Below are 15,869 nucleotides of genomic sequence, written 5' to 3'. Positions count from 1 at the left end.
ATGACTCGACTAACTTAGTGGGTAACACACTCGCCTATGAACCAGAACACCCAGGTTCAAATCCCACTTACTACCATTGTGTCCCTGAGCAAGACACTTAACCCTGAGTGTCTCCAGAGGGGGGACTGTCCCTGTACCTACTGATTGTAAGTTGCTCTGGATAAGGGCCTCTGATAAATGCTGTAAATGTAAATGAAAACTCGTCCACTTGTTCTAATTACAGCCTAGAAAAATCAATGTGCACAGTACATTTCTGTTCCCATCCGAACTCATACTCGGAACAGGTCGATTGGCTCGTTTATTGTGCAGATTAGTCTTAATTCCCCCTTCACGTTCGCTGCTGTTTGTGCCCGAATCCAGCAGATGGCAGAAGACGAGCAATTTCACCCCTTAAAAAGTTTGCCGGACAAGCCAGACCGAGCCGACGCGTGGTTTTAAGATACGTTTAAATGCACCGAGTGCGTCCACCCTCCTATTCGTGGCAACGCTGAAACGTTTCCACCGACCCCTTGTGCGCATGTCCACTGGCGCGAAGGGCGCCACGCAGCCCCACCTCCTCAACAGCGCGACCACCGGCACAGACCTTACGAGGCTTCAGTGCGACGTAACACGTCTCCTGGCTGCCAGTGACTCTTCCGACGGGAGCGCGAAGGAGACCTTTAACACGCCATGGCGGTGCCATAGTTCTGTTCCGTTTTCCGGGCAATTAACCAACCTCTTCCACGGTTGTACAAATAATTCTCTTGAATATTAGCATGTGAATATGTGTATTTTTGAGAAGCTTTTTGGTGGCAGTGAGAAATGGTCGCTGCGCCGGAGCTGAGCGGAGCGGCCGTGCGTAATGGCAGAGTGGACCAACCTCTCCATCTGTCCCCTCAGCCTCGCCCTGTGTGATGGGGGCTTCGCGGGCAACGAGACGGCCGGGGACTTCGAGTACCCCGTGCACCTCTTCCCAGTGCCCATCCTGACCGGGATAACCGTGACCTGCGCGCTCCTGTTCCTCGTGGGGGTGACCGGGAACCTCACGACCATCCTGGTGGTCGCCAAATACAAAGACATGCGCACCACCACCAACCTGTACCTGTCCAGCATGGCTTTCTCCGACCTGCTCATCTTCCTCTGCATGCCGCTGGACCTGTACCGCGTCTGGCGGTACCGCCCGTGGAACTTCGGGGAGCAGCTGTGCAAGCTGTTCCAGTTCGTGAGCGAGAGCTGCACCTACTCCACCATCCTGCACATCACCGCGCTCAGCGTGGAGAGGTACTTCGCCATCTGCTTCCCGCTCCGGGCCAAGGTGGTGGTGACCAGGGGCCGCGTGAGGGGGGTCATCTTCGTGCTCTGGGCCGTGGCCTTCTGCAGCGCCGGGCCCATCTTCATCCTGGTGGGCGTCGAGCACGAGAACGGCACCAACCCGTGGGAGACGAACGAGTGCAAGGCGACGGAGTACGCCATCCGCTCCGGGCTCCTCACCATGATGGTGTGGGTGTCCAGCGTCTTCTTCTTCCTGCCGGTTCTGTGTCTCACGGTCCTGTACAGCCTGATCGGCCGGAGGCTGTGGAGGAGAAAGAGGGACCCGTTCGGCCCGAACGTCTCCAGCCGGGACAAAAACAACAAGCAAACTGTCAAGATGCTGGGTAAGCATTATACCGACCATAAACCTTCATTACTGTGTCTGCATTTGTACTTAAATAAAGCATTCAGTCAGTCAAGATGTGCATGATCATGAATGCGCACCCGGGGTCCGCTAGAGATTTGCCGCATTTGGCAAAGAGCAAGAAATAAATATCATTACTATTAAATTTATATTTAAATATCTCTCTTGTGGGAAGCCAAACAGGAAATAAATAATATATACAATGAAATTTGTTTCATTCCAAATAGTCAGCTTCCTGTCATAGGGTGGCGGTAGCCTAGTGGGTAACACACTCGCCTATGAACCAGAAGACCCGGGTTCAAATCCCACTTACTACCATTGTGTCCCTGAGCAAGACATTTAACCCTGAGTTGCTCCAGGGGGGGACTGTCCCTGTAACTACTTATTGTAAGTCGCTCTGGATAAGGGCGTCTGATAAATGCTGTAAATGTAAATGTAATTTTATTTGTGTGTGTGTGTGTGTGTGTGTGTGTGTGTGTGTGTGTGTGTGTGTGTGTGTGTGTGTATATATATATATATATATATATATATATATATATATATATATATACACACACACACACTTCCTGTTTGGCTTGCCATACTCTCTAGATAGATAGATAGATAGATGTCAATATGTGTTCCGACATTGATTTTTATATAAATCAGCAATTGATGAACATTTTGGATCTTCTGCAGCTGTGGTGGTCATGGCTTTTGTTCTCTGCTGGTTGCCTTTCCACGTGGGTCGGTACCTCTTCTCCAAGTCTTCGGAGGGAAACTCCGCCCTCATCTCCCAGATCAGCGAGTACTGCAACCTGGTGTCGTTCGTGCTGTTCTACCTCAGCGCGGCGATCAACCCCATCCTGTACAACATCATGTCCAAGAAGTACCGGGCGGCGGCCTGCAAGCTGCTCTGGGCGGGACAGTCGGCGGAGGGGTGCGGCTCGGTCCCCGTCAACGCGGACAGGGTCGAGTGCGAGTGGACGCACACGTCCGCGGGGGGACTGCAGGGACGCGACGAGTGGACACTACGGACCGCGGAGGGGTGCAGGCCCGGGCCGCGATGGGTGGTGCATCGATGATTCTGCTGGGTTCGGTGGTCGCGGAACCCTGTCGGGGTTGCCAGGTGTCGAGATAAGCTAGTAAGAGGATAGTAGGGCGCACTTAACACAAAAACCATTCTGGACTGGTTTGAATATTTAAAATGTACAGACACTTGCTATATTGCTTATAAAGTTATTTGTGCATTTATTTAGAAATAAGGTGCAAATAGATTCGTGTGTTTTTATTTTATAAAATAAACACGCAATTTCGCATTTTCGAGACAAGACTCATAATGTTAAATAGCTCAACTAAAACCCTTGCTAATATTTGTAAATTACATTATTAACAGAACAAAAAACAAAACTGCAAATAATTGTTTACAACTCGTGATGGTCAAAATGGATTTTTAAGTAAGCTTTTTAAAACAGGTTTCATGTAGCTTATAATAAGCGGACCTGGCAACGTATTGAACGACATTGACCCTCTAATTATAACTAAATAAACGCAACACCTAATTAAAAAGCACAGCAGACAAATAAACAAGCACAAAATGATTTTTTTTGTTACACTATACAAATGATAATTGACACACATAATGAAATTTGATTCATTCCAACATAATTCTTGTGGTAGTGGTGGCCTAACGGGTAAGAATCAGAATAAACTCTTATTTATCCCCTAGGAAACTGTTTGTGTGGTGACTGCCACATCTCACAAACAGAGACACAAGACAGCAGAATAATGTAAATATACATGAATAAAACAAACAAATAACTCAGAAATAATCACAAGGTTGCGGGTTCATATTCCAAACCACCACGGTCCCTTCGAGCAAGCTACCGTCCCCACACACTGCTCAACAGGCGCCTTTCATGGCTGCCCACTGCTCGATATGGTGGAATAAACGCAGTCATTTTGCTGTGTGCACCATGTGCTGCGCTGGTGCAATCACTTGACTTTTTAAATCATCTAATGATTCATTTAAGTCATAAAGTATGTTTACAACTTAAACACTTAAATATACTTGAAACTGCCTTAAACTGTTCTAAATACTGGATGACAATAGCAAGCACTGTAGATGTAAGCCCTGTAAACGACCCTTAAATGGAAGGGGAATGTGCTGAAAGCTGTACAAGTATTATCGTTGTCTGAACTTATGCATGTGAATCAGTGTTACTGTACCTGGGCCAACAGAAAGTGCACTTACATTTGCATTGCATTAACAAGGGAGGAGGGGGGGGTATATGTTTTTGATCGTAATATAATCTGCTTCTGTTACATCAAGTAATATTGTTAGTTAACGGTGGCATAAAAAAGGCTTTTGTATGTGTTCACATTCAGGCAGGGAGAGGAAGAAAGAAAAGAAAAAAAAAAAAAAAAAAAGCTAATTGTTTTTGTTCAGCGTGGACAAGATATTAAAGTATACTGCATCTGTGGAGCAACTAAAAGAGCACAAAGGAACATGCCAAAATTCTCTTGTTGAATGTATTACAAATTGTATAAAATCTTACTTACAAACTGTGTGCCATTTATTTTCATATTTAAACTTACAAATGAACATTCATCAACTGTGTGTACACATATTTTGCAATTAGTTGTCAAAATCTCCTGAAAACACATTTATTCATTTGGCAGTGCTGCGTTTCTCTAACCAGAGACCAGCATCAACTCAGGAAGACAGTCGTTCTGAAATGGGCTGTAAACGTTCACTCGGGCCACTTCCTAGACCTCGCTCACTGTCAAAGCTACAAATAAGGCCATAAAACGACGCCATGAATTCAACGTCAAATACATCTGGTGGCCAAACAATCAAGAGAAGAGAAACTTAAAACATTTTATTGTGCATAAATATATTACATATATGCTACAGATACATAATCATCTTAAATACAAAAGGTAGTATTTTCAAAATCTATACATTATAATGGGTATGGTAGTATTCCATAACAAGTCTATGATTACAATGTACAATTATTGTTGAACCATGATTACATTAAAAAAATGACAACGGCAGCGTGGATTTTTTTTTTTTTTTAAACTGGCATTAACACGCACAATTATTACTTTAAAGGGCAATGGTTTAAAATCCTGAAGGGTGCAATTAAAGTTGAAGGGTTAGGGTAGAGAAACCCCCATTTAATAAAAACATGGATCTTTCAAATAAAACTTTCAGCAGGAGTAAACGTTAAATCAAACCTTAAAATGTGTTACCAGTTCAAGTTTAGCATGTAGTGTTAAAGCAGCCTCACATCAACAGAGTTTACAGAGTTTACAAAAATAATGCCAAATATGTGGGCCGCAGCTACTAAATTCAGCATCTGTTTACTTCATTCTTTTGACATTTTCTGATGTTAGAAAGAGTAAAAAAAAAAAAAAAAAAAGGTTTAAAAACAGGTTAAATCATATTAGGAATGCTGTTCTGAGACTATTAAAAATATATATATTTATTTTAAAAAGAAAAGTAAATTCTTAATGAAAAGGTATAAAGACTACAAGACATGCTACATGACAAAATATTGTATGACAGTTATTTTGATTTCTTTAATAAAATAAATAAATGTAGATTGCACTGTGATTTGCATTATAAAGTACTGTTTGAAATATGTAGCATAAATAAACCTAACAACTGTTATACCTTACTTGCTCATTAACTTTGGTTAAGGTATGATCGAGCTAGTAAACATTTATGAATAGTGTATACTGTAGTCTCCACTAGAGTAATCACATTAAGGCTAATAAAAGAACAGTGGAACAAAACAACCACACGCAGCGACGTTGAGAAAGAAGGGTGGGTTCTGACACGGCAACCCTGGAACGCAAATCCATCCCTCTATCAAAAAAATAAATAAATAAACGAGTCCCTGAGGTACATTCCAGGCTTCACGTCATCAGTTGCCAAAAGGCTTGAGTTGCTGAAAGACCCTCTTTGGATCTGGATTTTAGGACCCCAAGAAAGACTCAAGGACACTTCCCTTTTTTCCATATCAAATGCACCATGAGATTGCTAAGTAGATGTTAAAAATAAAAAACAAAACCAAAAAAAAGGTGCAAGTTGTGCCATTAAGAAGCTGAAATTTAGTATAATAGTAGGAAGGCGACGCTAATGTGACAACAACGCATTTGCTCACGCAGGAGCAGCGCCATTCACTCTGCAACCGACAACTCGGGGTCAGTTAGTCTCCAATTTTGATTCTAAAAATATGCAGCATTCAGCTAATAGCATGATTCAGTGTTGCTGAATGCACGGTGGAAACAAGGGTTGATCCCAACTGCCAGTTGTTTAGTGAATTACTGTTGAAAGCCACAGCGCATCATTTGTGATTTCACAAATTAGAAGGCCACTTACATATCCCTTAACCGGCGATGTTAAAGCTGCATCACTCACAAAAAAAAAACAAAAAAAAAAACAGTACAAACATAAATACATTTAACAGGTGTAGAGAAAACTGGGGACGTTACATCAGATTTGCAATGTAGAAAATATATATTTAAAAAAAAAAAAGGAAAGAAAACAACAAAAAAAAAACCATAAAAACACTTTTCCTTACTAATTTTCAGGTTGGCAGTTTTTCTAACTGGCACAATAAAGCCAACTGTCTCCTAAATCCTTTAGGGTAGAGGGGAACAGAGAAAAGGTCACCTACAGGAGACTACAATGTGTAATACACAAGAAAAGAAAATATCCCTCAAGTTAAACTCCTGTTTCCCCTATATTATTTGATAAAACTTCCCATTCGTTCTCCCTTTGTCACTCCACGAGAAAGAACTGCAGGATGAAGGCCATGAGGAAGGATAAGAAGGCCAGTCCCACCACCATCATGGTGGCAAACTGTCCATCTGTGGAGGCTATTCCAAAGGCCTTTGCTGCAGGCGCGCTGGCACTGCTGGTCTCCACGGCGAGGGCTAGGTCCGATCGGCAAGGGGTGAAGTGAGAGGCGGGGCTGAAGGACCCACAGAGCTCCTGAGAGGCGTCTGCGCTGCGCCTGCACACGCACACGCGGAAGCGGTAGTCTGTGTTCCACTGCAAGCCGGAGAGCTGAAAGGTGGTGTCCTCTCCTTTGAACACCTGCGAGCGTGAGGCAGAGTGGAGGGACAGAGCAGTTACCCAGCATGCACTGACACCGATCCCCAGGCCACCTACAATATTCATGCTATGACATATGAAGGCTGAAATAAGAGAAGTAATGAGATTTCAGACTGAGAGACTCTTGAGCCCAAACCTTTGATAGGGGTTTCTATAAACCCTACATCCTGAGTGACAAAATCAAATAAATCAAAAAGTGACTTGAAAGATACCACCTGCAGCATAATCAAAATTATTCCGCTCCACAGATGATGTACACCCCCTCTTCATCTGGAGAGTAATGAAAAAGCCTTTCACTCGGCTGTGGCAAACGGCAGCTTTATGTTACGGAAGCAGCAGCCACACGAAAACATCGCACTCTCGCCATGTAGGATGCAGACAATGCAGAAATCCATTGTGTAACAGAATCCAAATGAGGACACTTGGCTCAAACTTTTCCGCCCTTCTTAACTACATTTCTGCTGCTTATGTTCAGTTAAGTCAATTCAAAACTGAGAGACATCTGGGAAATGTGAAAGGTCTCATCAGTACTGACTTTGGAATCATTTTGTATCGATAAATGAAAACAGAAAACAGATTTAGCATCTTTACTTAGCATTATATTTCACTATAAAGCCACCTGGTCTCTGAAACGTTAATTACATGACTCCTTGTACAAGTCCACTAGGGGGCAGTGTGAAGTTCTTAAGGAGATACTTGCTCTTTAATCTGAAAGGGTTCCTCCACTATTTGGAGACTACATGAGTCAACAGGAGAGGAGTATAAGGCTGGAGACTGGAATAGTATGAAGTGAAGGGCCACATGTAAAAGGAAGATTGAGTAGAAATATTCAGTAATGTGTTCCGTCACAATTACTTTTTTGCAAAGGTTTGTTATGTGAACCTAGTGTTGAATTATTCCCTTGAATCTCAACTTAACATAACCAGAATTCCTGCCCAATCAGCAATTTGCCTGAGTTATAGAGCTTAGACAAAGAAAATGACAAGCACAAGCGCATTCAAAACGTGGTTGGCACTAACATTACGTTTAATTTCAGACAATTTATGCAGCTACAACGTACACCCTCTGCCTACCTGTATTTCTGAGGACACATTTGGGAACAAAAGGTACATGGGTTCTGCACGCATGTTTGTTCTGCATGCATGTGGGCTGAGCTGGGGAATTATGCTCAAATAAGCGGCATGATTAACAGCAGCACCCCGAGGAAATTAGTGGGGAAAAATACATTTTTTCAACAACAAAAAGGTGCAATTTGTTTAATTTCTCGACAGTAACTGGTCCTGCTCTCATGAGAACATGCTTTCCCCCCCCCCCACAACCAGGCAGCATATCACCCTCTTATTTAGCTGAAAAACAAAGCATATGAGTGTCACAAGGAAAGGGCACAACTGTCAGTTTGCGCTGAGCGGCCTCATTACATGCCGATCTGACATCTGCACGTTTCCTGATCACATCGGTGCACAGTCCTGAGAGAAAACTAGGAAGTGTTACAAGACCTTTAGGAAGAGCGCCTTGTTCAGGTCAAACGAGAGGCAACTGGGTTATTTATTTATTCATTTTGGTCTAAATCGATCATGAAAACATAAAGCCACGTTTTAATTGCATGGGCTGAACACTACAGGAAGTCAATTAAAGCAATCCACCTACATAACATGGATGGACGGCCTAGTTCTGATAGCGATGTCATAATGTCTGTTATATCACCCATCTCATCATTAATTGCAGGGTCTTCAGTTTGACAAACAGCAAATAAACAAACGGAAGGAGGGGGGGCTATTATTAAAAGGTCCAAATATTATTGGCCCACCAAGTGAAGCTGTATTATCCAGAATCAAGTTACACAGTCTAGACAGATTATTACGGATTTAGGCTCAGTCTTCATACAGCAACCCTACAGTGTATTCTTTGTTCCATCCCTGCTTTTGTGAGATGTACCAAGGACTACAAGCACATGCTTTTGTCTCTACCAAGTTACAGCCACAAAATTATGAAGGAAATAGGACACGTCACCAAGAATCTAACAAAACAGACAAAAAGGTAAAATAAATGTAAAAAAAATGCACGCTTTGTGACTGGCTGAGAATTAAATGGGCGAAGTTAAACCACTGCTGTCAAAACCAGCAGGTGATCGAAAAGCCGGTTCTCTTCCAATTAGAGCCCATTTCACCTCTCAAACGGTCTTCATTCGTTCATTTCAATTCATGAACCCTTTGTCTGGGGTCTTACTTTTCTTATTTGTGCCAGCATTATGTGTTTGAGCCTATTTGCACATAAGGTCCATGCAGATAATTGATGATTATAAAATAAAACATCTATATATAAAACCAAACTAAAACTCTAGACAAACCGCCAAAAGGCCAAAGTAATTAAAAGTTAGAGATTGAATTCCATACACTAATTCAGATGAAGCTATAATCAGTTCTTATTTTGATGTACTTGAGAAGAGTCTTGAGCTCAATAAAAAATCTATAAACATCAGTAATTGCTGCAGTACAAAATTGGACGGGGAAAAAAATAGCATATTGATTTTCAAAATTGCAGCATGTGTAACACAGCAAAAAAAAAAAAAGAAAGAGAGATGGCTTTCAAATAATAAGACACCAGAAATATATTACACGCAGACAACTTGAATATGCTCATGGATGCATGAACATGTTACATTTTCTGCACTCTAATTATGTTGATTTAAATCGCAGGACAGATGGTGCAGTAATAGTAGCATTATTTCAATACAATGGAACATTACTTCAATACATGGTATACTTGAATCTTGAATTTGAGTAGTATAGACAGCAATGAGTGTCGATTTTTATTAATGTCTTTATACTTTCATTTCCATATGGACCAACCTGTTTGTATTCAGAATCTCTCCCGCCCAGAACATGGAGTAGATAGGCAATGCGATCTCCTTTCATTGGTGGAACCGCCTCCCAGGTGACCTCACAACCATTGCCTTCCACCTGAGCAACTCTTGGTGCTTCAGTGAGAAGAGACACAGCATGGTTACAACCAATATTGCTTCAAACAATGATTCATAGTGATTCATAGGGAGAGAGACAGAAAAAAAAAAAAAAAAAAAAAAAACACTAACATTGCATTTATAAAGTGCTCGTGCAATTTCACAATATTTCACAAAGCCAACTTTTAATTGATAAAGCAGCAATCAAGAGCACTAATGATGAAGCCAAAGAGAGATACCTTTTAATGTTGGGGGGAGAGATTTTGCTGTAGAGAACGTGTGGATCTCAGAAAACGGCCCCTCTCCGGCCTCACTCACTGCCTGGATCCTGAAGCTGTAGCGACTTGATTCACACAGCCGCTGCACCCTGAAAGTGTGGCTCGGCCCTCTGTAAATGACAATATACCTAGAAAACAAAAGGAAACAAACCTATTTTAAAATGTTTTATTGACATTAAAACATGAAAGCATGTTTGTTTTTTATGATTTATCAGGATGGGAAAGCTACTCCTAAAACACAAATTACACTTCCAGTCAGCAACCACTTTTTTTTTTTTTTATAATAATGTATGTTTTATAATATTTATTTAGATTAAATATCTAAGCCAGATGACTACTAGTGTAATGTGGCTCAATATATTGTTAGTGTTAAACAAGGGGGAAGAAAGGATTTTCTGTCTAACCTGAATTTGGGTCTAATAAGTACATACAGTACGTAAATACAACATAAAACCTGCGTTTAAAAGACCAGAGAACCATGTCCTTATCCATGGGACATGTTGTCATGACAACCATTTAACCATCCAATGAGAGAACATTGACAACCACAATGTGTGTTTTAAATAAAAGGGAAACCAGTGCTCCCCCAAACACAGAGGGAGCCTCAAAGAGAAGCGGTCTCCTAAAGCAGAATGAAAGAAAATGTATGGCAAGAGGTCTGCCTAGTATGTGGGACTTGAAAATGGCAAAGGACACATACAAGATTAACAGGCAGGAGACAGTAGAAGGAACACTGGTAACACAACAGTATGGGTAGTGATGTGAACTGACACAAACCAATGTCTTCTGTGGTCATGGTACCCTAGTGAGAAGGTTTAAACGCCACTAACTACCATTGTGTCCCTGAGGAAGACACTTAACCCGGAGTTGCTCGAGGGGGACTGTCCCTGTAACTACTGATAAATCATTCTGCTTAAGGGTGTCTGATAAATGCCAAAAAATCCATAAAAAAAAAGCAATACTGTGATTAAGCGTGGTGTGGTGTTATTCAAACTCAAGGATCATTCCCAGTTGGGTTCGTTTTAGGGAAGGCAATCCCCTTTCCTTGCATTTGCAGAAGTAATAAACTAGCAGTGTCATCAGAACTGAACCAGATAAGTGAAGCAAATAATTAATGCATTAAATAGAATGACAAGATGTTGATAATGAAATACATGCATTTGACCTCTAACAAATTATCCTGGCTTGAAGATTTGTCCACTACACACACTTAGCAAACTTTTTTTACATTAAGAATTCACATGGTCACCAGATAACAGCACAAAACAAGCACACAAAACAACCCTGACAACCTCCAAAAAAAAGCACAAAGATTCTTATATACGGCGGATCTCACAACTTGACAGAGGATCCTTCAAACCCTGATGAGTCCCACACACTCGAAAGGGTTTGACTGAGACTTACCAAAATGTAAACAAATAAAACTATTCCAACAGAATCAATTCCAAATCTGCTCAGCTTTTATTAAATCATTAACAGGTCAGCCCGTCCCCATTGTAATTTAGAACACTGTGAACAAACGAAATGTGATCAGATGCACATGGGCATTTGCATTGCCTCAATATCCATTATATACGCAGGACGGCATTAATACGAGGTCATTTTTACCTAGAGGGGTAAAACATCTCCCCAAAGAGTGAGTTCAGGAAGTAATGAAGACGTTTTTTTTTTTTTTTTTTTTTTTTTTTAAAAGTGGAGGAAGCCCTGCTGATTCAAGTTAATGAGCACATACATGCTCCCCTGAGCCCTGACGACAACACTCAGGCACCAGGGCACCAGAGAGCACATTGTCTCATTTAGAGCATAATTCAAGGATCAGACTGGTCGGTGGTGCACCCATGTCAACTGGCATTAATGCAGCCGGTGGAGACGACCTGCACTGGCCTGGCTAATTCTAGCCAGCAGCGGGAACATGGACCCACTAATTAAGCTGCGGAGGCTTAATGTGCCTGCCGATGAGGATGAAGCGCTCTTCAGAGGACCTGAGAGAGCTTCAGGGAGACGAGCCTGGTTCTGGGATCGGCAGGGGACAAATTAAAACGTCCGGTCGGAGTCAGGAATTAATTTTTACATCTTACTATTTATATAAAAAGTCTGACCCCAAACATATGCTCCTTTGGAGCAGAGCGTCATGTCCTAAATCACCTTACAACATATAGTATCACCAAACCACATGAGCAGACCCTTGGTCACATTTGAGTGTAAACAAACAGCCACAACATTAACACAACGGACACATGAAGTAAGCCACATACAGCTCACTTGCTGCCTTAAATATATTCCAACCCATTGACATTAGATAATTAGGCAAATCCACCAGTAGTCTTAGAAATGTGACTACTCAATAAGCATTGACCATCCAGAATGAGGAGGTAAACCCACAACCATCTACAAGACATGCACATCACTGTTCTTGTTTTGTCTATGTAAAATTATGTTTATGAAAACTTTATGTCATTTAATAATAAGCAGCATCAGTATATGAAAGGGAGGGAACACTTAGGCCAATAACGTGACGTAAACAGAACTCACCGCTGGTTCCGGTCCTCCATCTGCAGGGTGTACACGGTGTCCTCGCTGCACTGTGTTCTACTTCCGTCACCCCAGCGCAGTTTCAAGCTCTGAGGTCCGACCGCAACACACTCGAGCCTAGGCGGGGAAGGGGGCAGAGGTCTTGTCCTCGCAACCAGACGCTGAGAGAAAGCCCCAGCTCCCATCGCATTCTCGGCCCGAACCTGGAAACTTAAAAAATCGGCAGCAAGACAATGGGGGTTAATTCACCGTCAGTGTCCAAACTCGATGCCACACAAACAATGACCCAGACAGTACATACAAGTAGCGAAAGGAAACATTAGGTAGAGAAAGAAGCTCTACTCATACCAGAGAAACATCTGGCCTGCGAATCGCACATCATGAACACACTATGCTTGGATGTTAACAAAGGAGACTATTCAAAAAGATTCACTTCTCAGCTCAGCCAGTTCCCTGGTACAGAAGATCACAATGGGCACAAAAAAGCTCCCGAATGCGGCCTCCATCAGACAATACCAGAATCACAAACCCTGCTGCAATTTTGGGATCATTCATTTTGATTGCGTTTTCTTTTTGTGCCCTGAACACTGCTGCTGCAGGTAACAACTCACCCTCAAGTAATGTTAGGTTAGGAGGGACTGGGGGGCTGAGAGCTACAGAAAAACTCACTATTGCCTCTTGGAGAGGACCATGGTGTTACAAAACATAGAGCACTGCTGCAAATCATCCACATTCGTTGGATGATTTTAATTTAATGTTTTAAAATAAAAATCAGCTAAATAATGTTTTAGTTCAGCAATTAAAATTTAGGAAATAAGAGTTTTCATCCACAAATTCCTCTCCACAATGCCATGTGGTTGTAGAGATATACAGGTGTACGCGCACACACACACACACACACACACACACACACACACACGAGAAGAACCCATAACAGTTTGAAGGCACTTTTCTTGTGAAAGCACAGCATGCAATTATCCTTCACTAATTGCCATATTTTGTAAAAAGCCTTCATCTACAATACTCCTGATTACTCAACTGTGAGCAAGAACAGCCTCTCAGTTCCAGCTGGAGAGCCCAGCTCATGGTCCATTAGACTCAAGTGAAACCCACATGGCCCCACAAAACCCCAACCCAAACTCATTTTCCAAAGCTATGGTGTTTAAAAAAAAAAAAAAATAGTCCTTTTATTGCAACCTGGACAGCATATATTTCACACACACTCACACAATTCCATTGAGAACCATCTACCTGGTATTACCAAATGGAACAGGGACTGGTGCAAAGCTCGAGCTAATGCAAAAATAATGGCCACCATTTCAGAGTGTCCTGACTCAGTGGGCCTGAAAGTAAATGTACTGGCCCTTATGTAAGATCACACGAAGCATATGAAATCTCACTTGTACTCGCTGTCAGGCTGCAGGTCCGACACAACGTAACAAGTCACGTTGCCAGTGGAGATCAAGCGGTCCCCCATGGCAATGGTGTAAGATGTGATCTCAGCCCCATTGCAACAGGGTTCCTCCCACACCAGGGAGAGGGATGTTGAGAGCGAGTAATGATGGGCATCTATGTGGTCCTGGAGATAAAAGCCTTGGACAGCATCAGGTATGGCTGCGGGAGTTCGGCAGGTGACCAGCTCACTGTGGGGGCCTGCCCCAGCCTGGTTGACCGCCTGTGGTAAATAAAAAAGAAAGAAGAAAATAGACAATTTTGTGATTAAACAGAACTTTACTTACTATGGTTACTATGGTTAGTATGCTAAACAAAAGTTGGACCACAAAGGAGCATCTACAACAAAAAAATGAAAAAAAGAAATTAAATAATTTTTCAGCATTTTGGATGAATTCCCTTTGGCAGAAAAAAAAAAAAAAAAAAAAAACACAATAATAAGCATAAATTTTATATCCATTTATCTACTGTCAGAGTCTGCAGGGTATGTGTGTGTGATGCAATATATAATATATGTAAATAAAATAAAGATCAGTGCCCTATGCCCTCAATGCTTAATAAATGCTTAATTAATTGGTTCTAAATTTTCATATTAACAGAAAACCCTAAATATAATATAAAGTAATGCAACCCAGCACCAAATCTCATGAGCCTCCTGGAAAAAAACCATCTGGATGAAAAGTGAATAAGGAAGCGTGCAACACCATGCCTGGACAGAATTACCAGCACCCTGCAGAAAGTGCAAACATCAAAGCTTTCATCGAGTCTTCATCCTCATTCGCTTATATTTATTTATTTAGGATTTTCTCCCCATAATTTACACAATGAATCCTGCCAAAAAGCCAAATAGAGACTACTGAAGCCTTCTTTAAGGTCACCATAAGCAGGCAAACTGTACTTTCAATCCTAATTCAAAACATGACAAAAGAAAAGGAGGCATCCCACATTACACTATCAGTTTTGAGTGTTGTACTGCACTGCTCCATTGCCCTTTATTGCTCAAAGCAAATGAAAAAAGGCACGGAGTGGAAGGCAGAATGAGGGGGGGGGGAAATCAATGCTATTCTCCTTGCCTCATCAGACAAGTGGAAACAAATGAATTAAAAAGACTCATTACGACACCGATCAGTGGGTTGTTCCTCCTTCTTTTGATTCACGCAGTGTCCCTATAGACCACCAATACTTGATTCTCTATAAAAGACCTGTTTCACAGAGTGCCATTAAAAAAAAACAAAGAAAAGAAAAATCACAAAGAAAAACTCTTCCTCTGTGTCAATGCTGCACTCATGATAAAGTGCTTTGGTGATTACATCAACCATAGTTAATATGCGGTCAACCAAATCACTGGGTGCAGGCATACCTTGAGCCACCAATACAGGTCTGAATTGATGAGGAATGAGGAATCATCTCTCTTGGACACACCATCAAATTGAAATACAGACTGAATTTTCAGGGCCAACTAATCATTTCCTCACAGAGCCATAAGGGATTATTGTTACCACAACAGGGTGCAACAATTTATGTTGATCCATGGTCCAGCCTTCATTGCCTACACATATCAGTCACCCCATCCCTTCGTTCAGTGCTAATCTATCCCATTTTCTTACCATTGTAAGGAAATAATCAATGCTATTCACTCCCCCTCTCAGCAGTTTAATTGATCATGTGTCAAACAGCATTCAAAAGCTGGAGAACTCAACTCTGATTTAGTCATTGGCTACCCGATTGGTCGGATATTCTTTTGTAAAAAAGGCCCACAGGCTGCTTTAAAGGTCCCGTGACATGAAAATTTCACTTCGTGAGATTATTTAACGGAGTTCCCCTAGCCTGTCTATGGTCCTGCAGTGGCTAAAAATTGCGATAGGTGTAAAGAGTGCTTTGGTC

At 41.8% G+C, this 15,869-nt stretch overlaps 2 protein-coding genes across 7 annotated transcripts in view; one reads left to right on the top strand and one right to left on the bottom strand.

Annotated features, from left to right (window-relative positions):
• The first annotated feature begins 690 nt into the window (after positions 1 to 690).
• On the top strand, positions 691 to 2,927 carry ghsrb (growth hormone secretagogue receptor b). The gene is made up of 2 exons (XM_028967530.1): positions 691 to 1,634; positions 2,333 to 2,927. Exons 1-2 carry the CDS (start codon positions 842 to 844, stop codon positions 2,716 to 2,718), a joined length of 1,179 nt encoding a protein of 392 aa, XP_028823363.1. The 5' UTR covers positions 691 to 841; the 3' UTR covers positions 2,719 to 2,927.
• Positions 2,928 to 4,500: 1,573 nt separating this feature from the next.
• Positions 4,501 to 15,869, bottom strand: part of fndc3bb (fibronectin type III domain containing 3Bb) — a 49,146-nt gene continuing 37,777 nt past the window's right edge. For 4 of the 6 annotated variants that reach the window (XM_028967523.1, XM_028967527.1, XM_028967524.1 and 1 more), the window contains 5 exons: positions 13,934 to 14,208; positions 12,534 to 12,743; positions 9,963 to 10,129; positions 9,614 to 9,744; positions 4,501 to 6,746 (listed from right to left, as the gene is read on the bottom strand). In XM_028967523.1, the coding sequence (XP_028823356.1) occupies positions 6,429 to 6,746; positions 9,614 to 9,744; positions 9,963 to 10,129; positions 12,534 to 12,743; positions 13,934 to 14,208 (1,101 nt within the window). In that variant the 3' untranslated portion in view covers positions 4,501 to 6,428. The remainder of the gene's footprint in view (positions 6,747 to 9,613; positions 9,745 to 9,962; positions 10,130 to 12,533; positions 12,744 to 13,933; positions 14,209 to 15,869) is intronic. The other 2 variants (XM_028967526.1, XM_028967529.1) reach the window with 2 other exon arrangements.

This window comes from Denticeps clupeoides, chromosome 2 (assembly GCF_900700375.1).
Source record: "Denticeps clupeoides chromosome 2, fDenClu1.1, whole genome shotgun sequence".
Taxonomy (NCBI): Eukaryota; Metazoa; Chordata; class Actinopteri; order Clupeiformes; family Denticipitidae; genus Denticeps; species Denticeps clupeoides.
This window is presented reverse-complemented; position numbering and strand designations above follow the sequence as displayed.

Excerpts from the sequence above, each read along its gene's own strand:
- ghsrb (XM_028967530.1), top strand. The coding sequence starts at position 842 with ATGGCAGAGTGGACCAACCTCTCCATCTGTCCCCTCAGCCTCGCCCTG. Across the intron at positions 1,635-2,332 it reads GCAAACTGTCAAGATGCTGG|CTGTGGTGGTCATGGCTTTT; the intron begins GTAAGCATTATA and ends GATCTTCTGCAG.